The 21721-nt window shown below is 48.8% G+C and overlaps 1 protein-coding gene across 3 annotated transcripts in view; it reads right to left on the reverse strand.

The window, feature by feature from the left end:
- OSBP2 (oxysterol binding protein 2) overlaps positions 1-21201 on the reverse strand; it is a 50595-nt gene extending 29394 nt beyond the window's left edge. The window contains exons 1-2 of one of the 3 annotated variants that reach the window (XM_042441302.1): positions 20790-21201; positions 14679-14887 (exon numbers count right to left, since the gene is read on the reverse strand). In XM_042441302.1, coding sequence (XP_042297236.1) covers positions 14679-14887; positions 20790-21073 — 493 coding nt within the window. In that variant the 5' untranslated portion in view covers positions 21074-21201. Of the gene's footprint in view, positions 1-5899; positions 6253-14678; positions 14888-20789 lie in introns of those variants that run through there. The other 2 variants (XM_042441303.1, XM_042441307.1) reach the window with 2 other exon arrangements.
- Between the last annotated feature and the right edge of the window lie 520 nt (positions 21202-21721).

Here is a 21721-nt window from a genome sequence, read left to right on the forward strand (position 1 = left end):
CCAAGGAGGGGGCGGGGGGCGGGGATAAAAAAGAAGAAACGGCGGAGGCGGCTGGGGGGGCGAGGAGCGGAACGCGCAGGGCCAGAAATGCCATGGGGCAAAGGTGAAACAGGCCACGAGGCGGAAGTAGAAGCGAGGGTTTGCGACGCCTTTTCGGTGGAAATCAACTGGTGGTATTTATGGGGCCGCGGGCCAGGCCCAGGAAGGAGTGCAGAGCCGCGCCCCTTGGCAACAAGTTGGTTGGCCTCTCACCTGCATCCCACGGGGGACAACCCGGAGCCTTATCAAGCCCGCCCGGTAATCAACCCTGGCCCTCGTTTGTTGTGGGATATCAGAGGGAGGTGCTGGACGCCAGGACACGGGTCCCAAGACCACACTCAAAGGGAAGCCCCTGACGTCTTGGAAGGCCCAACACCCGAAGCGCTGTAACCGGCCCCAGCCTGGTGGAGTCAACTGGACAGTAAGCTGGCCTTGCAGCGACCGGGACTTTAGTTTTTTTTGGTCTCTTATTTAGGCGGTGAAGTAACCAGCCTTGTTGTTGCCCTCGGGCCTATGTTGGTGTTACATTAAAGTTACTTGCAGCATCCGCCTGCCTCCTGACTGTGTATCATGGAACCCATGGGGCCACCCTCCCCGGCTGATGGGGCTTGGGGCCCAGCGACAGACGGGTAATAAGATCTGCTGGAATTGTAAAAAAGTCACTGGCACCTTCTACCATTTATGGTGGCTATGCAACAAAGCAAAAACTTTTTGGGAAAAAGTGCAGAAGGAAATTAATGAAATCTTGGGAGTTAAACTAAAGTTTAACGCAGTGACAATGATATTATGTATGTTAGATGGAGATGTTGAAACAAGGTTTGGGAAAACTGTATTTTATATGTTAACGGCTGCGAGACTTGTTTTTGCGAGAGGTTGGAAGTCAGATAAGGCAATAGAAATTGAAGAATGGAGACTAAAGCTATTTCATATGATGGAACTAGATTTAATTTCACATAAAATGGAAAATCAAGATAGCTCCAAATGGAGGTTAAGCTGGGAATCTGTCATAAAATTTATGGGGGGGAAATGGGGGGAAACGGTCAATTGGACCTCAAATACGGATGAAATTGTATAAAAATTATGATAGGTGATTAGAATTTGTAAGGAAAACAAGGGACATATTATATGTCAATGTAATTTTTATTTTGTGTGTGTGTTCCTTTGCAAATTCGAGCAGACAGAGATCAATAAGCCAGAGTTTGTGAGAAACAAAGTACTGTACAAGAATTGAAACTGAGGTGAAAAGGGGATATCCCCTTAAATAGATGAATCTAAATACTTAATTAGATTTTCAATAGAAACTGAGGTAAAGCGCTACATATGTTGCTCAACTGGTTTTTTTCGTATTACAATTAAAATGTATTAAGAATTGTGGGAATGTGGCGTGGGAGGTAAGCGAGTGTGCTATCTGTATTTTGTGTAAGTGTCACATGACAGTATGTGTATTAATATTGTTTAAAATCGTTCTAGGTTTCTTTGGGGGATATAGGGAGTGGTATCGAAATAACAGACTAAATCAAAGTAAGAAATGTTAAATCAGAAGGGATGGATTTGGGAATGTATTTTGTAAAGTATAAAGATGTGACCATTATAAGAAATGTTATGCTTGTTGGCTACAGTGTATTAAAATTAATAAAATATATTTGGAAAAAAAACATTTCCATTCAAGAACTCATCACAGGGGTGGGCAGTTGTGCCACAGGTACAGACCCATGTTCACCCCTGGGAAGGCCCCATGGGCATTTTGGTAACAAGCTGGAAGTGACATTCACAACTCTCCCAATTTTGTTTTGGCCTATTTTGAGCCGGAGCAGCAGCTCCAGTGCAGAGAAACTGGGAGCGGTGGGGAGGCCACATTGGGTTTTGTGCTGTTTTGGATCATTTGCGAGTGGTTGCTCACCTGAATTTTAGGGAAAAGATGTCTGGGGATTGGGAGGGAGGCTGGGGTGGTTTAAAACCAACATGCTCAACTAGGCTGCACACTCTTCAGAGCACTGGGAAAATTCTCCGCCAATGTTGCAAGCCAATGCTTCCCAGCAAACCCCACCACTTCTCCTGAGCCACTTGTGCAGACAGATCAGCCTTTCCATGGCTGCCAGTTGTCAGAGATGCCAGCGCGCCCTTCCCCGTGCAATGCCAGGGAGACTGGCGGAAAGAGGAGAGGGAGGTTCCTTTCCCTTTGAGCGGTGCAGGCAAGCACCGGCAGGCCCTAGGAGGAGACCGATGGCTGCCACTGGCCACCTGCAAGCATCTTTGCGTGCCCCAATGGTAGGGCTGAAGGAGAAGGCTTTTTCAAAAGTGTCGTTCCACAATCTCCTCAGGAAAACAGGGTACATGGAGCCAAGCGCTCTGTATTCCCAAGGTCAGCTGAGGACACTCGCATGCCTCAGCTGTTCGCTGGAGCTGGGCTGGAGCAGAAGAGGGGAAGCATCTGCAGCCAGCAAAGAGACCTTGGCTTCGGCTACCTTTCTGGATTAGGCGGATGCTGCAATGGGGACGCTGGAAGCAGTCAAAGTGGCCCGGCCTGCACCACCCCAGTGTCCCCCCCCCCCCCCCGCGGGCAACTCTTGTGCAAGGGTGGGCAACTGGGGCAGGGGCCCATTTCCACTCCCATGCCCCTCGCCAGCCAAGGGGCACAACCAGCAACCATGTGTGGTCACAATTTCCCATCAGTCCTTTACCCTTTATGTCTAAGTCTGGCCAAAATGGAAACTGTCGTTAAAGTGGAGTCTGGCAAACAAAACAAGGTCTATCTCGATTGCATTTTGGAAGAAGCCCTCAAGTGGTGCCTAGAAGTTCAAAAATCTTCTTTTTATCAATGCAAGGCTCACTGGACCTGGGTGCTTCATTCTGCACACGCACATTGCTAGTTTTGGATAAAATGTTTGATTTTCAAAGTCGTTTTTGTGCTGAATTGCTCTTCTCTCCTGTGATGTTCCTCCCATGTCCTTTCTGCCTCTGGTCCCACATTTGCCACCTAGGAACACATCTCCTTCATAAACTGAGGGGTGCCAGTCGATAAGGGCCATGGTTGGAGCAGCCTAAGAGAGAGAAGCCCTGGGCCTGCAAGGCCCACCAGTGCCAGCCTGTCATTTGGAGCCTGGTGTTTCTCACCCACCAGGGCAATGCCGCTCGGCCGCTGTCCGCCACCAGATATCATTTCCCAGCTTGTGGAAAGACCAGGCTATCTGACTCTCTCTCTCTCTCTCTCTCTCTCCAGCTTTTCTAAATGTGTCACCGGAGATAAATTTTTAATCATTATTTAAATTATTTAAATTTACATTTTCCACCCTCGGGGCCTTCTAGTGTTTCATCATCTCCAAGGAAAAAGAGGGCATCAGGACAGATTGGCCCTCTTTCCCATTCTTCCAGGGGGCAAAGAGAGAGCCCGGGAAAGAGAGCAGCCCCTGGTCACTCAGCCAAGACTTTTGGGGGGCCTGAAGCTTCCTCAGCCGTAGGAAGACAACATGGCGACAGATGAGCCCAGTGCCTTCCAGTTCTCTGCTCCCAGGGGCTGTTTTCCAAGCTATTTGCTAAGGCTCTGCTTTGGGCCGGGACTCTCTGGAGAGATACACAAGGAGCCCAGGATTCAAACACAGGGCTGGATCCAATTTTCGCTCAAATGAGAGCAGACCAGGTGAAATGCATGGAACTGCTAAGCTGTCTTTTAGATATGTCCTATTTATTTTAATGGGTTTCCTCCTGTTGAGAATTAAATCAGATTTGGCCCCTAGTGCTCCTCAAGTTTAGAGAGCCAGCATAGTATCATGGTTTGAGCGTTGAAGGATGACTCTGGAGATCAGGGTTTGAATCCCTGCTCAACCAGGGAAACCCCCAGATGATCTTGGATAAGTCACACCCTCTCAGCCCCAATGAGCAATGTATGAACCTCATCTTGGGAAAAGAAAAGAAAATATACTTGAGATGAGACTACCAACTCAGGCACAGAATTCTGAGCTGAAGGAGCAAAATTTGGTGGCCGTTGGCCAGCAGTACTTGCTGTGCATGAAACTGAGGCCACAACTAGCATGCTAAACTTATCCAATTGATGTGTGCAACTTGTGACCGCATACTAACTCGCAGGATCCATAACAAGGGCCTCAAATCATGGCTAGAGGCTCTGGTGGCACTAGCGCACCACCTGAACTTGGGGCACGATGCCACTTTGCTAATTCCAACGGTCAACGCAAGGATTGCTAAGATCATGGGTTTGCTCCAAAGAACCTTGCAGGAAGAGGAAACACTACGATTTCACTCCTCACTCAGCTTGTCTGAGGCTAGTAGAGCAGGTTGGTTTTCAAGCGTCCACTTGGATGGGTATAAAAACATATCTGGCTTCTGCCTACCTTCCTTCCGCAGTGTCCCAGGGCAGGTATGGAACAGATAGAGGGATGCAACTCTCTTCTGCACATGGGAGGCTGTCTTTGGAAGAAACCCATGGAAAGTGCTCCACGCATAGGCCAAGACCCTACCCATGTGCTCAGCTTTGCAGGTGCAGTTCTGTGTCCTCCCACTATCCAGGAATTGTCATGCTTCTGTCCCTTTCCCGTGAGGAAAGGAAAGAGAAGGAAGGCAATTCAAACCATAGAGAAATAACTGGTGGAGGGAATGGAGTGCACCCGCTTTTTCCTTCCCCCAGGAGCCCAGAGCAGCCAGATCTTCATGGTTTGACTGGCCTCCTGCCTCTGGTAAGAAGCAGCAGCAGCCCTCCCAGGACTTGACAGCTGCCTACCATGAGAGGTTTGGGGATAGAAGCAAAGAGCAAGAGAAGAGCCCCCTGCGCTCCATCCAAAAAGAGACTTTTATGCACATCGGTCACTAGCAGGATGCCAGCCATCATGCATTAAATGGGAGATGTAGGCCACCTATCACACACCAGACATTTCAAACTGCATTTCCCATAATGCTGTGCTGACTAGGAATGGTGAGAGTTGTGATTAAAAGCACCAGGAAATTGCCAGGTTGCAGCATGTTTTTAAGTACTGCACCAACACTAAATATTAATAGCCCGGCATAATGAGCAAATCAGGGTAAACCACTGCAAAACCACCATTAATTCTCAGTAACACTTGCTCCAAACAAACAAACCAAAGGGGGAAAATCCTTTTCATATTTAAATGCCCCCCTCTGCCTAGTTTAGGTTTGTAAAACAGGGCATTTCCCTCCCAAGAGGCCCCAGGAAACAGCTCACCTCCCCAAATGCAGGCCAGGCTAAAGTTTGCTTGTTCCTCCTGTGCCAGGTCAAGAGACCCATCTGGCGGGCAAGTGGAAACGTTAGCCCTAAGTGCCGGTGCTGTAGATATAAAGCGGCTGTACTTTTGTGTGTGCGCCAAAACAGACAAACAAAATCCACATTCTCCATATTTAAACAATGTGGATTCCACATAGTGGATTCTAGAACATGGCCACATAGCTCAAAAAACCCACAAAAAACAATGTGGCTTCCCTCCCTCCTTCAGCATCAGGGACTTCTTATTGAAAAAATGACCATGCCATGCAGCCTGAATGCCAACTAGCCCCATGAACGAGCCCCATGCAACCCCCCTAGCAAGATGGCTGGGTAGGCTGCCTTTTGGGCCCCTCTCTGGGATCTCTTCATGCCTCACACACACACACACACACCGCCTTTGCTTGCATTCGGCCTGCCACTAACATATTTTCCCCAGCTGCAATGACTGCAAGATGCATCATCGGCAAGGCAACCTCCTCAAGAAGCACAATTCAGTGTGGGACTTTGAAAACGGGACACAAAGAGCCCCATGCTTGAGGATGACACACAAACACACACACATCACCACCACCACCACCACCACCACCACCACCACCGGACTGAATTGATCATGCAGTGAAAAAAAGATACCAGGAGTGAAAGCCGGGAGTGCCGGAAGAGAAACGAAGGCCTCTGGCGGCAAAGTCCAGGGCAGGCCAACTAACCCTTCGTGATTTTATTCAGGCAGCCGGAGTTGCAGAAGGAGCGCACGGATCCTGTCTCCCAGCAGCCCCTGCCCTTCATTCCCGGCGCTGGATGGCTCTGGCGCATGCACCAGCTCTGGGCATTACTACCCGCCAGAGGTTGTTTTTAGCTTTTTGGAAAGACACTACTATTGAAGCAATCTCCTTATTCAGCAAAGCGCCGGGCTGCTGCATCACTGTTCTCACCGAGGCACATCCTACATTACCGATTCTGCCCACATGCTGCTCCCTCCATGCTCTCAGCCCCATGGCTCTCCCAGCAACCATCCAGCCGCCTCATTAGACCACAATGCACCACCGCCGCTCACTTCAGTGCAAGAAGGCAACGCTTAACTCCGTCAATGCTGGCAAGAAGGAAGGCAGCAAGGACCCAACATCCAAAGGGGGAGACAGAGGGAGCCCAAAGCCATCTGCTGCTCTGCGTTGCCCCAGGAAGGATGGAGGCTTCCCCTTTTTGGAGGGTGGCAGGAGAAAGTCACATTCCAGAGGGCAAAGATGCTCAGGGCTCACCTGGGAAGCTGCACTGGAAAACCTCTTGTCTCTTTAAATCCTCCTAGAGGTTCTTTTTAGGACACTTGCCTGGAACATGCATCAAAGCTTGACGAGAGAGAGGGAGGGAAACAGGCAGAAAACGGCTTCTATGGGCTATTGGCTGTTGTTTGTTTCTTTTTAAAAATGATCTGAACACTAAGCTCTGGAAAGGCATTCCCGGCAATGTTGTCTCAGCGTCACAGAAAATAACACACCAGGGCCAGACTTCTCGCCTTTCTCATAGGTGACAGAGGCTTCCCCTAAACCTGCAGGTTTTTCCAGAAGGGATCTGACAGGGGTCAGGAGGAAAAGGCCAAGCAAACAGCAAAAAGCATGCCTGCTGTGGAGTAAGGGTAGGGAGGCTGAGAAAAAGGGAGAAGCAACACCGCCCCCCTCCAAAGGTCTGTCAGCATTTCTCTTAGACTCTTCTGACTTCGTGTTTCTCGCATGCTTCCTTAAGTCCCGAAGGGGGGGGGGGGGGGGAGTGGGGTTATATATAAATATATAACAGCAACAGCAACACCCACAGCCCCAGAGATGCCAGTGTGAAATTTCTGTCTTACAAAAAAGGAGCAGAAGAAAGGGGGGAAAGAGAGCAGGTCGACTGCAATGAAGGAGCCTTGTTTGCCATCCCTTCTGGATGTCCTATTGATTTCAGTGGCCCTACTCTTGTTGAGGCTCAAACTGGCTTTATCCCAGGGAGAGAAGCTGCCAATTCAAAGAATGGAGCACCAGGAACTCCATCTCCCTCCCAGCATCTTGGGTGACATTCGGGAGCTCATTATAAAGGCATCAATACACACATGTATTATTAATAAAAACTAATACAAGCCTAGCCAGATGGAGCCCTAGACTAATTTCCTAATATTATTAACGGCAGGTGTTTCCTGGTGCCACCCCCATCCCTGCCACATGAAACTAAAACACAAGCCAGCCCAAAATAGCAGGGTTTGGAGAGAATGCAACAGCTCACACCCCCCGGGCCAGAACGGATGGGTTTACAAGCTGTGAGCCACTTCCTGCCAAGGCCCTGGCGGCCTTTGCTTGTCCCCAAACATGCTCAGCGACATAGCCAACTTAAAGGCAAACTCCTCCATTCATCCTCCTGATTCCATCTCCGATCTCCCACCAGCCACAAGGCACCATTCTTACTGACCAAAAGAGATGTGGGCTGCTGTCACATTGCCAAAATCAAGCAGCCTGGCACCATTTTAATTGCCATGGCTCCATGCTATGGAGGCCCCTCGCTATCCTCCTACTAGAACTCAACAGCAGCAGCACTTTTGAACCCCAGCTTCCATTTATATTCAGAGATCCGTCTTAATGCTGCAACACTAAGCTCCCATTGCTTTCCACTCAAGCCATCTGTGCTTCAAGCTTCAAGCAGATCAATATATATTGATGGCAAGGAGAAGGGATTTCAGTTGGCTGGGAAAAGTGGCAAAAGATCAACTTCCAAAGCGACTGAGATCAGGGCTTTGCTTGTCGACTGTTTTCCAAAAGCAACCCAAGAATGCTTGTTCTGTATCAGCCCAACACTGGCGTCTCCTCCACGTAAAAACACGTCCCTTGGAAACTGCAAAGCACCTGTTGCGGTTTCTGCTTTTGGAAGCAGTGTACAAACAAAACACCATACACACCCTTCGCCCCTGAATGATATTTCCCCCCTGCACACTCAGCTCTTAACACCAGCACAGGAGAATGAATGGTTCCTTGGTATTTCTCTGAACAGAGGCAACCTGGAAGAGGCTTCGCGTGGGAAAAAGCACTGAAAATTGACACTAGGGATGCACAGCCTGTGCGTTTGACAAAATCTTTTCCCCTGAAGTCAAACTGACTTTGCTGGTGGCCCTTCTGTAACATTTACAAATGGCCTCTCTCCTGATGGGGAAGGAGGGTGTGCAACTTCTACCCCCCAAACCCTAGGGCTCCATTTTCATTCCAATGCCGCAACAAAAGCCCCACCCAAGAGGCCCATATCTCAAGACAACCATCCCCCTTGCACAAATTGGATGCTCACCTCAGTATAAGGCAACCCACCAATGCCAATGGGCCCCAAAACAGAGTTCTTACCTGCTTCCCTGGTAGCAGCGCGGGCACAACTGGGACACTTTCCTAGATACAGGCACTCCTGGCATCATGAGCTTGCACTCAGGACAGAACTGCAGAGGTGCCCCAAATCAAAAAACGGTAGGTCCCTTCAAAAGTTGTTACGTCCTCTTCACAAAGAAGCCTGGCTCTAAATCACTTTTGTCAAAAGGTTACCAAAAATTTATTAAGAAATCCCAAGAAACCTTGCCAAGGCTGGCAAGAGGCCTTCTCAGACTGAGAGAATCCTGGAGGCCCCAGTCTGCGTGTCTCAGCCCCTTCGCCTTCCCTAGTAATCCTATTCTAAAAGGTTTAACCAACTGACTTAATTCTTAATGCTCCAAGGAATCTCTCCTTGGCCCTCTTGATCCATAAGGTCACCAGGGCAGCTTAGGATGAAACTTTCTTTCTAAACTGCCTTCTTCCTCCTTGACTACCTGAACCAAACAAGACTGTGTTCCAAATGTGTGTGTGTGTTGTGTATAAGAGCCTTCAAGTTGCCTGTTGACGTATGGCAATCCCATGAACTTCACCAGTTTTTCTGAGGCAAGCAGTCCTCAGAGGCGGACTTTGGGGGCAGCACAAGTCTATGCAACACCATCAAATGTGAATACAAGAGCACCCTCTTCTGGCAACTGACATTTGGGTCCATGGCTGTTTCAAAAATGTATTTGCTCCAGAGGCAGGAACTTTGGATTTTTGCTTAACTACAAACTTCTGCAAATCAGGGCTCAGAAACATTTTGGGTTTTTTTACATTCCAAGTCCATGTTGGCTCCAAGAGTCTGGGTGTTGTAATCCCAAGAAGTATTATTTCCATTCCCTGGGGGTACTGAGTAGGACCAAGTGAGGTTCCAAATGACAAAAGAAGACCTCTCTCAACAAAAGGCACATTTTTTCCAGTGTCAGGTTGGCATGTCACTATAAAAACAAGCTTTTCAGAAGCTCAACAGCTAACCAATTTATTTTGCAGTGGCTTTTAGGGGGCTTGATTCCCACTTTTTTTTGGGGGGGGATGTGTGGTACTGATGAGGATGTGAAAAATTTGGAGCTATAATAACTTTGTTAGTCTTTAAAGGTGCCACAAGACTGTGACTTTTGCTTCTACATTTGTCACCAACCCAAGGGCCACATAAGTCTCACCCCCCCACACACACACACAATATCAAACCTATTGAATCCAGATGTAAGAAAGAACCAAAAAACAGAAAGAGCAGTGTTGGGTGTGTGAAACAGAAGAACTGTTCTGTACAGGAGGTCTGCCCAGAAATGAGAAGGAAAAAACTGTAAATTGGTATGAGGGAAAGTGTCTTAAATGGGAGAGGAGGAAAATGGAGAGTAGATGAGGCTATGCAAACCGTCTGTGAATACCAATGCAGCCCTAGGGCAAAAGCATTGGGGATGACAGAGGAGAAACACAAGTCGGCTCTTGGTATCCACTGGGGTTTGGTTCCAGTATCCTCTGTGGATACCAAAATCCATGGATACAGAGGGCCGATTGTACTGTAAATGACAGTTCAGGATTGCCAATCCCATCATATTTATGGTGTCCATCTGTGCCTTCACAAAACATAGATGCAAGCTTAAAGGAAAAGGGGGCAGACAAAGGAAAGTTGGCCCCTTGAATGATGTGACAATCAACAAAAGGAAACCCTTGGGTTGTGTTACTGGAGGGGAAAGTAAACAAAAGAAGCCACAAAAGATTATGTGCATGCAACATTTATTATGAACAGTGGAAAAGCTGAACGGGTAAATATGAAAGAGAAGAACATCATTAATGGCATTAGCAACATGGGAAGAGAGCAAAATGGATGAATTTGGCATTTGAAGTGTAAATGCACAGGCATACAAAAAAAACCACAAGGCATTTTACAGTACAGTAGCAGAAAGACACGAATGCAGAATACAAAGAGAATGACATTTCTAAGCAGGCAGAAATATATACAATATTGTCAAATAAATACAGGCTTTCAGGCAAACACAGTGGTGAACCAACACTTGAGATTCCATCTCGCTTCCTTGGGTTATTTTTGTGTCATGGCAAAGGGTTGGAGCCCAGAGGCAGCTAGGTTTACATTCCCCAAGGAGACAGGCCCAGGAGCGGGAAAGCAAGAAGGCCTCCTTGACTTGGGTGCTCCACTCAGAAACTGGCTCCTGCAGCTTTGCAAAACTGCAGGTGCTCAGCATGGAGCATGGCAGCAAGAGGAGAAAAGTGTGGTAAGGAAATGCCAGGAATAGCTAGTCAGGAGCCATGGAAGAGGCTACACACTTCACATCTCAAACTGCGTCCCAATGCTCTGCGCCACAACTCCCACTTTCCCCCATCAGAAAGGCCTCCGCAAAGAAGAGAAAAGAATTCAAACAATTGCCACTAGAGAGTGCCAGAAGGACAGAAAAACTCCAAAGCAGGGCAAGGGACTTCAGGATCCTGGGAGGCCATGAGTCCAGCTTCATAAACCAAGCTGTGCCCAAGCTCGACAGCCCCTCTCTGCCTTGCAAGTGGGTAAAGAAGGCAGATGCCCATAGCCGCTGCAAAAAGAGGCCAAGGGTCAGAATACTTCAGAGGTACCCTGGAGGATTCTGGAAAGTGCAGACCTGGCCCTGGTCTCCTTGTCTCTCACTGTACTACCAGCTAACCGGGTTGCCATCCCTCAGCTTTGCAAAGAGCAGAAGAAGAGTCTTGCAAGCAGACTGAGATGTGCAGCACACCAACAGTAAGGCAGGAGGGGAATGCTCAGGCTGCATGCATCCCTCAGCTCCTCTGTGCCAGCCTAAACTGCCAGCCTACCAGCCCTTTCCTAACTTCAGACCAGGAGTTCCACAGTTTTGGTGCTTCAGATGTTTTGGATTTTACCTCCGAGAATCCCCGACCACAGGTCAGACTGAAATATGTTGAAGAGCTGAAGTCCCAAACATCTGGAGAGCCAAAGGTCAAGACCTCTGGCCTCTGACAGTAGTCTTTAGTGCTGGTGGTTACTAATGAAGGGAAATTAATGAAATCTATTTTTATTTACTGAATTTATAACCTGCCTTTTCCCCACTATGGGATTCAAGGCAGCCTAAAAGGATTCTGCTCTCATGTCAACTCCAAACTACAGTCAGATTCAGTTTCTGGAGCTCCAGGAATTAATTCAGCTTTGCACTGTTACATGTTTGGAGGGGAGGTTGGAGAGGAAGAGAAGACTGCTGCTGCGAACCAATTTGTCCTGGCAATCTCCAGCTGAAGGGCAAGCCCCAGGGTGGCATCTTTGTGCCACGACTCTAGCCTTGCAATGTCTGCTTAAGTGCAAAGTATGAGGCAAAAGCCAATACTTGTGAGGGAGGGGAGCCTCTTAGCATGAGAGATGGAGAAAGCAAAGGCGGGAAGCTTCCCTTCAGAATGGCTGGCAAAGCAAGCAAGTGGCAACCCTAGGTGACCCCGCCACCAGGCGGGCAGCTTTTGTTGCATAATGTTCACACCCATTAAGACCAAGCAGACAACACAAGCAGCCAGCATGAGGAAAAGCGGCAGCATGACAGGAGGGTTTGTACGGCGTGATTAATTAAAGAGATCCAACCGCCTCCATAAAAGCGCAGCCTCTTCTTTCCCACCAGCACCACAACTCTGAGGTGGGGGGGGGGGGGATACGGCAGGCTGTTCTCCTGGTTTATAAATACTGAGAACGCCACACTTATTCCATAGAAACTAGCGGGAATTAATCACAGACTCAAAGCTCAAAAATCCCAGGGCCAAGCGTTCCTTTTATTTTTAGGGTGTGATGTAGGCAAAACATAGTTTGATGGTCTCTAAAGAGGATTATAAATCCCTCTAATCCATGTTATGACATTGCTCTCCTTTAAAGTGGTATGAAACAAAGGCTGCCGGAAGCAGTGCCTCACCAGCAAGAGTTTCTCACAAATGGCAAGTGCACTGACCCTGGCCAGGGACGTAGCCAAGGGAGGGGTTCTTGGGGTCCGGACCCCCCCTTCCATTAGAAAAATGAATGGTGTGTGCTGCTGCGCCGCCGCACCCAAGCCCCATTATAATGGTGGCACTTAGTCTGGACCCCCCCCCTCCTAAAATCCTAGCTACGTCCCTGCCCTGGCAAAGGAGTAAGGAAGGCCAAATCGGGTCTTGCGTGGCAGAGTGCACACTCCACAAATGTGGATCCAAGGAGTGCATGGCAGAGAGGGGCTTGGGGTAGCATGGCTGTAAAATGCTGCTTCTTAGGCATGTACAAAAGAGGAATATAATGCTCCACTCAAAAGAAAGCTATAAGCAATGGGGAAGGGGAGAGAGGGTGACAACTGGAGGGCAAACTCATTTAAGATTGGTCAGAAAGAACCATCTGTGGAGGAAAGGGATCCAGGGAAGAAGAACCAGAAAAATAGGTAGCAAAAGGATTGAGGAAGGCTGGTAAGAACAGCATGAGCAATTTTGACATTACCCTTCAGTCTTGGAAGCCATTTCCACCCCCCAATCTTACTTCCAGTCTGAAAGCTCCAAGGAAAGGGCTGAGCCCACCGTTTGATGTCAAATCCACTTTTAATGCTGCTATTTCCATACTTGCAGATGCACTCCCCAAGCACAACAACAACATCATAAAAGCTGGATTCCACTTAACCTTGAAATGTGGTGTCTCTTCATTGGGGATGACAATCCCAGTACCTAATCCCACTTTCCTTTCATTGCTCTTGTCATTCAAGACAACTGGGCACTTGGGTAGTTGTTGTTCCAAACTGGGTTTTTGTCCCATATGATTTTCTGCTGTGGTTACAAGGTCAAAAATGTATTTTAAGAACAGTTTAGAGTTATTCTGCAAAAGAATCCATCACAGTCATTTCACCCTCAGATATCATTTCAAAAAAAAGAACTGTTTCCTTACAGGGGGGTTTACTGGAAAAGTAGGATGGGGACGAGAAAGCTTAGCAGCATATCTGACAGAGAGGTAACCTCAATATCACAACAAAATAGTTGCATAGTCAAAATTTAGTACTCTATCAATGGTGAAGTGCTAAACTTGTTAACTGCAGCTGCATCTTTCAGTCATGAATAAGTGAGAATAAAGTGGGGAGGGCAGAACCAAGAGTGTCCATGGCACAATTTCTATCCAGTACTAAAATACAGGATTCCTCTCTACTACAGAGGCATGGAAATAAATGTTCCATCAAGCCATAAGGGCTCTCCAGCCACATACAGCAGCTTGCTAAATGCAGAGTAATACCTCTGTTCTTGTAATTCCAAGCAAACAACATGAACGCATGGTTTACCAAGCCCCTGGTGGGCCACTATACATGGCAAATGGCCAGTGCTTTCAGGGACACAAGCTGTATAAGCCTGTAGTAACTGCTTGTGTGAATAAAAGTTTATTGTACAACATAGCTTTATGCCTCGCATTCAGGGGAAGGTCTCTAGCAGCCACCAACTTGAAGTCTAAGCAAACTAACACTTCAAGTTCAGTTGCAAGTCTGGAAAGACATCTTCATTCCACCTGGGTCAAATGTAATCCTAGCATCCCTATTACTCACATGGGGCCAAGACCTTTATGCCATACTTTTTGTATGTGTGTCCCAGGCAATAATCATTAATAAAAACAGTTTCTTTGGTGAGTGCTTATAGATTAGATGTGAGTGACTGCCTAAGGGCTCAGGGGTGCTCTAACTTTTCAGTGGATAACTACTGTGTTGGACACCCTTTGGGTCCAGCTAACAGCTGTGTGAAACCTATCTGCTGCATCAATTTCATGCTGACCTATCCATAGCAGACAGGCTGGCGTGAACCCTCTTTAAGCAGCCTCACATAACCAATCCATGCAAGTTAAGCAACCGCACCAATTTTAGAAACCCAACTACTGGGGAATTTTCTTTTATTGCCTATGACCCACAATTGCTGATTTTATTTCACAGATCCACATTGCCTCCTTATGAACCCCTTGCTAAGCATTCTTTCCTTGAACCCCACTTTTCCAGAAGAGTCTTCCACCATGGGGGAGGCTTCCAGAGGAGGTGGCAAGCGGTCCGTGAGTGTCTGAGTCCCTTTCCCTGCGTACACAGCAAGCATCACTCTACCTGACTGGTTGTTCCTCATGCGGATGGCTTTGGCCTTAGCCAGCTCCAGGGCAGTGACCCACCGTTGCCGCTCCACTTCAGAGGTGGCCTTCAGGTGGTAGGTCCTTCCCCCGTTAGAAAGCACAATATTGCAGGAGTCCTCTGTATCAATGTGAGCCGTTGACAGGTTGATGGTTCCACGGCAGGTGTGTGCCATTTCAGCTTGAGTCCTGCAAAACCAGAAAGGAAAGAGCATGAGGGCCTTTGGCCGCACATCACCAGAAACCCTCCCCTGCCAAAAGGCTGGGTTTTATTTTCATGAAAGCAACGGGGAAAGGAAAAGGTTAAGCCACTGCAGGCACTCGCAGTTTTCAGCCAAGGCCTCTGGGGCTGCTTTTTGGTTTAAAACACAGCTGCCTGAGGAAGATAAAGAAGCCTATGTCATCTCTAGCTTGTCTCAGCATGGCAAGGTCAAAGAGCCCTGCCGTGTTTGCAGTAGCCCAAAGCTCCCACTCTTCCAGCATCCAGGCAATACCTACAACCTCAGGCCAGTGAGCAATTTCTTATTTTTCAAGATCCCTTGATAATGCTCTCTTACTCATTTTGTGACTGAAAGACATTGTATTGTTGGTGTAACAGACTCAAATGCATCTATACAGAAAACTGTTGGAGGAGAAAGGGATTCTCTGCCATAGGCTGCTACGGAGAGGATCTGCTCATTTCTCTTTTCCTTAGAGGGGGGGAGGAAAGTGTTGCACAAGTTACAAGGACCAAGCAGTTCACCCAGATTATAAGTGTATCCCACCCCTTTCAGTTGATTGTAGTTTATTAAACCCATTAAAAAAAACCTACAAACATGACATGCAGATAAGACCTATATACTGCCAGGAAAGGGCCTTGTCTGTGGTGGCACCCCAGCTTTAGGCTGCTCCCCCCAGGAAGACTCAGTTGCTGCCTTGAAGGGTGATGGGGTCGCCTTCCTTGGAGGCTTTTCAGCAGAGGCTGGATGGCTAGTTCTCCCTTGGCTGTGGATTCCTGCATGGCAGAAGGGAGTTGGACTGCAGGGCCCCGAGGGTCTCTTCCAGCTCTAGGATTCTATGTCGAGAGAGCTTCTTATTTTCTCAGCAGGCCCCTTTTTGAGCTCTCCGCACAAAGTCGTAGATGTGTCCTTCAGCAGCAAATGCCCCAGTATTTGGATAGATTTCTCTATTTCAAACTAGACTCCCTGTATGCTTGCATAATAAAAAGGCAGAAGTTGGTTTCTGGTCCCAAATGTGAGCTAATCCTACAGAAGCAGGCCTGAGAGAAAGTCAAGGACTGTCCTGAATTCCCACAGACTCTCATTCGAGAAGAAAGCTTGAGCTTAACGCCCAGCCGCTCCCCGATTTGCTGGGATTAATAAACCAGAGGCCATTAGGAGGAGGTCAGCTAGATAAGGAATTAAGAAGCAAATGTTTCCCCAAAGCACAATTTAAAAAAGAACACCACAAAACAAGCATTTACGTAATCTTCACATAACCAACAGTAAAGCATGAGGCATGTTATTATACTGGAATATACAAGTTGTCCACAAGTACTCCCATTCTGAGATGCTAATGTACATCCCGTGCATGGCAAAGACATAACGTTTCCATACACCTCCAACCACTCTTAGCCATCGAACTGGACAATGAGAAGAGGAGTGTTGACCCAGGCCTAAAGGGCACAGGAGCTGGTGGTGAAGGGCCGAGTGGCAGCGATTCAGGGGCTTGGGGAAAAGCCAGGTATTCTGCTCCAGCGCTAGAGCAACAGGCTAGGTACGTCCTATTTACTTTCTCTCCAAAGCCTCTAAAGATGCAAACGCAGGCTTTACACACCAGCTGTTTGAAGAGTCAAAACGGCACATGCTTCTAAATGCTTTTACTATGTCACAGCTTTCTCCTCATCACTTTGGTGAGGCCTGGACACCCTTTGCGTGCCCCAAAGTGCACAAAACCGCCATGTGCAAAAAGATGTTTCTGGCTGCTATCATTTGTGGTGGTTCCTGTGGCCCACGCAAGCAGGCCAGAACAGTTGTCAGGTTCCAGTTTGGAGGCCATGATAAGCAGGCAAGCAAGATTGCCAGCAGCACTGCCGTCTGCCCCATCCTGGATCAATTGCAGTTTCCAGGCCATTTATCTGCCCTGAGGAAGCCTCCCAACAACCCAGGCAGTTCTCTAACAGAGGATGGAGAGTGGCTGGCTCCCTATCCAGCAGCCACAAGCCACTTCTCCTCCATCACTCCCTTGTCCTCACACTGCTCCAAAGATAGGCATTTCACGTTCATTCAAGTGAGGGCAGAGCTGCCTAGAAGCAGGGCCTTGCAGAAATGACCTTTACAAGTGGAATCCTGCCAAAAGCACCAAATTGGCCCGTGTCCATGCACACCATGGGGAGCAAAACAGTAGAGAAGCTCCATTTCCCTCATTCCAAAACCAAGGGGCAGGGCAGGAGGCTCAGCAGCAAACAACTGAGAGAGGGAAACAAGCAGCTAGGACACCTCCCTCAGCCCCACCAAATACAGTTCTCCCAAAGCAACTTAATAGGGCAATGCGATATGTACACACCCCATCTTCCCCTTGTGCTCCTACTCTTCCAAAAGCCAGTACCCTCCCCATCCTAGAACTGCCACTGTTTGTAAGGTCCATGTAGACAGCCACCCTGCCCCACTTTGGGTAACATCATGCATAATGAAGATGTCTGGAAGACACAAAAAGCTTGCACTGATGAGTCTGTGCATTTTAACTGGTCCGACTGACTGTGCCTTTTGATATATTGTTTTTAAGAGCTCCAAACATAGCAATAAATCATTCATGCTTATAAAGCATGACTCCTTGGGTGTTGGTTTCCTGCCAGTAGCCCATAAAATTGTAGTCTCTGATCCCAGACAGTACAAAAACATCCAGTTCCATCAGGATTCGTATGCATTGTGCCCGGAAACAAAACAGAAGCTGCTGCCCCAGCTTGGATGAAGAAGACCCACATAGCCAAAGGTGTAGGCACTTCATTGGGCAAATGCGCATTGCCACCGCTCTCACAGTGGATGGCAACAGCCCTTAGGCAGTCACTCGCCTCTAATAAATTAGAATATTCCCAAGCAGAGAATTCAGGCCTTGCCACAGAACAGGAAAAGACTTGCCTTTTCAACTGGAAAGCAAATGCAAGAGGCATCTTTTGCTTCAGAAATGTTTACAAAGGCTTGCTGAAAAGTGACTCAACCAGGTCATCCTTTTTTTAGATCTGTATGCTGCAATATTAGAGTTCTGTGAAAAGGACAGGCGTTGAAGTCTTGGGAGTTCTGCACAGTAATCGTGTCTGCTTTTCTGTAGCACCCAAACAGAGCCCGGCCATCCAAGTTTGAGATCAACCTACTTACATTGGTTCACACAATGCTACATTGTGGTAGCTTAAGCACGGGGCGCATGGAGAACTAAACTTGCTGATGCACGGTTTATTCACCAGTCCCCATCTGCTCTGGAATAAAGACTCCAGCATGAGAGTACAGAACTTCACAATGCAGACAGTTTGGTTTCCAAACAAGAGCAGAGCTGCTTCCATCCAAGTGATTTCTGGCAACAGAGAAGCCAAACGGCAAAGGCCTTCCTAAAGGCATGTGGGGCAGGCAAAAGGGCTCCTCAAGAGAAACACAAGAGCACATACATTCCCCCTTGAAATTCAGAAAGCACATGTTTCAAGAATGCCTTCCATTCCTCTGCAAGTAAGCCTTTTGCCTCGTATTGCAGACAGAAAGCAAAAAAGGTCTCCCTGCTTGTGTGGAACTTTAAGCACTGTTTCCCAAAGTGACCAAAGCCCCTAAGCAGAGCTCTGGTGCCACAACAAATTCCCAACATTCAATAGCATAGAGCCATGGCAGTTAAAGTTACTTTTTAGAGGGAACCAACTCTCCAAGCAGCAGCAGCAGGGCTTGCTGGGCTATTTGACCCAAGCAACATGAACTGACATGAATTCCCACCCATATCAAGTATGCACTGGCCTTTGGGTGAACTGAAAGAGAAACTGACTGACATTTCTTGCAAAGCCTTGCCAGACTCCATAGAATCCATACCTGTTCACCACTGGGTTAAAAAAGGGAGCAAATGCACATATTTGAGATAGGGAAAGAATTTGGTGAAACAAAAGCTGCAGTTCAGGGGTAGAAGACACGTTTTGCATGCAAAAGGTCCTGGGTTCGATTCCCAGTGCTTTCGGGTCCAACTGAGAACCATCTGAAACTTTGGAGGGAAACCTTGGCATGGAGAAGGTTGAACTAGACAGGCCAAAGGTCCTCAACTCCGCCTGAAACTGAAACCCATTTTCCTAATTAAGAAGTTGCCATCCAACTTTATTTTTATGAACATGATGGACTCCAGAAGAATTTTATACACGACGAATCCAATGGCAGAGTGACATCTGTAACACCTCATACAATGTGGCAAGGCTGGAATAGATGTTGGTTACATGTGTTTTCAACCTCAGGTATCCCTTATGCCTGAAATCATGCCCCCCCCCTCGGAAGTTACATAACCCAGCAAGTAGTCTGGGAAGGAAGATCCCCGGAGTATCATTACAGTTGCTATGGCAGCATGTTTTTATATGGAGGCCTAGAGAACTGGCTTTTGAGAGAGAAACAACTGCAATTACTATAGTAATTATAGTTATACAAGACTTACCAAGAAGCAAACCAAGCAACTCTTTTGCTCCTGCTACTGTAGGACTTCAGGTGCACTGGGGCACAAAGCCTAGCTAAAGGGACTTCCACAATGCCAACATTGCCATCAAATATAAACACCAGTTGCCTTTATGTGCTACCAATTGGCTTAAGAGAAGACTGAAAAGCCTAGCCACTGTGTTAGGAAAGTTGCAGGAAACTGTCAGATTTAAATGGACAACTGCACTGCTAGACATCAGCCCCTGAACTGTTAATTATCTGTGTGATCATCAGCCGCCAAACAAAGCCGCTTTGTAGGATGGAGAGCCAGCTGAGCGACAAGGGAATGGCCCCACAAAGTCCAAAGGAGGAGAGTCCAGCGCCTGCCCCGTTCTGTCAAGGCACCTTGCAGCCAAATATGTTATACTGGCATGAGAACAAACATCTTTGTAATACAATTTCATTGAGAAACTAGAAAAAGAGGTTTAGGGACAGGTACAGCACAATCCAAGGGACAGGCAGATTGTAATGTGTGGTGTGTTGCAAAAGAAAAGATACAACAAAGTACAATCTTGCCTTTGTTGCTCCAAACGCACCAACTCCCACCTTGGATTTGTCTTCTGGAACGCTCCTCTTCCAAAACCAGCATGGATTCCAGACACTTGTTTTGGGGCTCCAAAATGTCACCCTTACACTGCGAAGTAAGTTTCGACACCGTAACAGTAGTCCAAAAGCAAGTGGGCCCAAGGAAGCGTATAATAAAAAGGAATGGAAATGGGTCCCCCGCTGAAAGAAGAGACACAACAAAACCCCAACAGCTGACTCGGCTGGAGTCCTTTCTGAAGGGCTGCCTTTCGCGCTCAACAGGCTTAGGGCAGCTGACCACACAGACGGAAAGGACCACAACCGGAGAATCGGCCCAAGAAAGGACTCCTTAAGAGCCAGCCTGAAACAAGGCCGCAAGACGTGGCTCTGGGTTCAGCCCCTTGTCCTTCCCAAAGGTCACCCTGGAAGGGCTCAGCTGGCCCCCAAGTGTGCCATGTGCCAGGGGGAAAGGAGGCCCTCGGGGTCCAAAGACAAGCCTTGCACGCAGCCTTGTTAACTGGCACCATTGGACAGTCGCTTTGCAATGGCAGGGCCTCCGGGACAGGGCCTCCTTGCAGCTGGGGGCGCTCCTCTGGGGCCCTCCTCCAGAGACCCAGGGCCCCCTCCCTCCTGGAGCTGCCTTGGCCTGGGCTTCATAGTTGACTATATGGCTGCCTCCACACTGGAGGAATAACCCGCTTTGACTCTCGTCTGGCTCAGGGCGATGGCTCTGGACCCCACAACAAACTCCAACTCCCAGAATGCCATCGCCCTGAGCCAGACAAGAGTCAAAGCGGGGCCTGGACCATCCCCCGCTGGCCTCCTCGCTCCGGGGCCTGGACTCCACTTCCCATCAGCCCCCGGGGCTCCTGAGTGGGTACCTGTAGTAGCTGAGGAGGCCGTTGCTGAGGACGAACCAGCGGCGCTGGTAGCCCTTCAAGTAGTTGGTCCACTTGAAGAGCCAGCCCTTGTAGGTGTCGAGCGGGGCGGCGGGCGGGGGCCCCGGGGAGTCCAGCGCCGCCAGGCTCATGGCGCCCGGCGGGCGGAGGCAGCGGGGCGGCGGGGGCTCCTGCTTGCAGGCCAGGCAGGGGACGACGGCGCCGCCGAGCAGGGCCACCAGCCCCCGGGTGCTGGCGCTACACAGCGGCCCGGCCGCCTTCCCCATCAACGCCTTCCCCCGGCGGCTGCGGCTGCTGCCTCCTCCTGCTGCTGCTCGCCTCGCCGCTTCCGGCAGGGCGGGGCCAGGGGAGGGCCCATGACGTCCCTCCTCGCTCCGCCTCCAGAGGGAGGGGCGCACGCCTCACCGCCGGGGGAGACTGGCTCCTAGTCACGTGTCCCGAGCGCAGACCCCCGCCCCCTCCTCCTGTTCTCAGGGGCGGAGCTGAGGAAAGGGCGGGAAGCGGCAGGGCTTGCTGGGCAGGTGGAGCAGGAGGGCGGCCATTTTGAGCCACTGGCGCCAAAACGTTCTCCCCCTCAGGGCTTTCGAGGGCAGAGCCAGCCATCTTTTCTGTCTGTTTTCAAGGAAAAAAGGCTCCCCTCAGCAATACTGTGAAGCACCCAAAGCCCTTGGAATGGAAAATCAAAGGCTTTAATGGCCAGCAGCATCCATAGGGGTTTTTTTGGGCTGTGTGGCCATGTTCTAGAAGAGTTTATTGCTGCTGTTTCGCCAGGCACCGATGCAGGAATAAACTCTGCATCTAAAACATGGCCACAGAGCCCCCAGAACCCTTGGAATGGCATAACCCAGAAGGAAAGGCCACTTGCGGCCACCTAAGAGAGCCCAGAGAGACCCTTTGCCAGGCTTTTAGTGGTG

The sequence above is a fragment of the Sceloporus undulatus genome, chromosome 10 (assembly GCF_019175285.1).
Source record: "Sceloporus undulatus isolate JIND9_A2432 ecotype Alabama chromosome 10, SceUnd_v1.1, whole genome shotgun sequence".
Taxonomy (NCBI): domain Eukaryota; kingdom Metazoa; phylum Chordata; class Lepidosauria; order Squamata; family Phrynosomatidae; genus Sceloporus; species Sceloporus undulatus.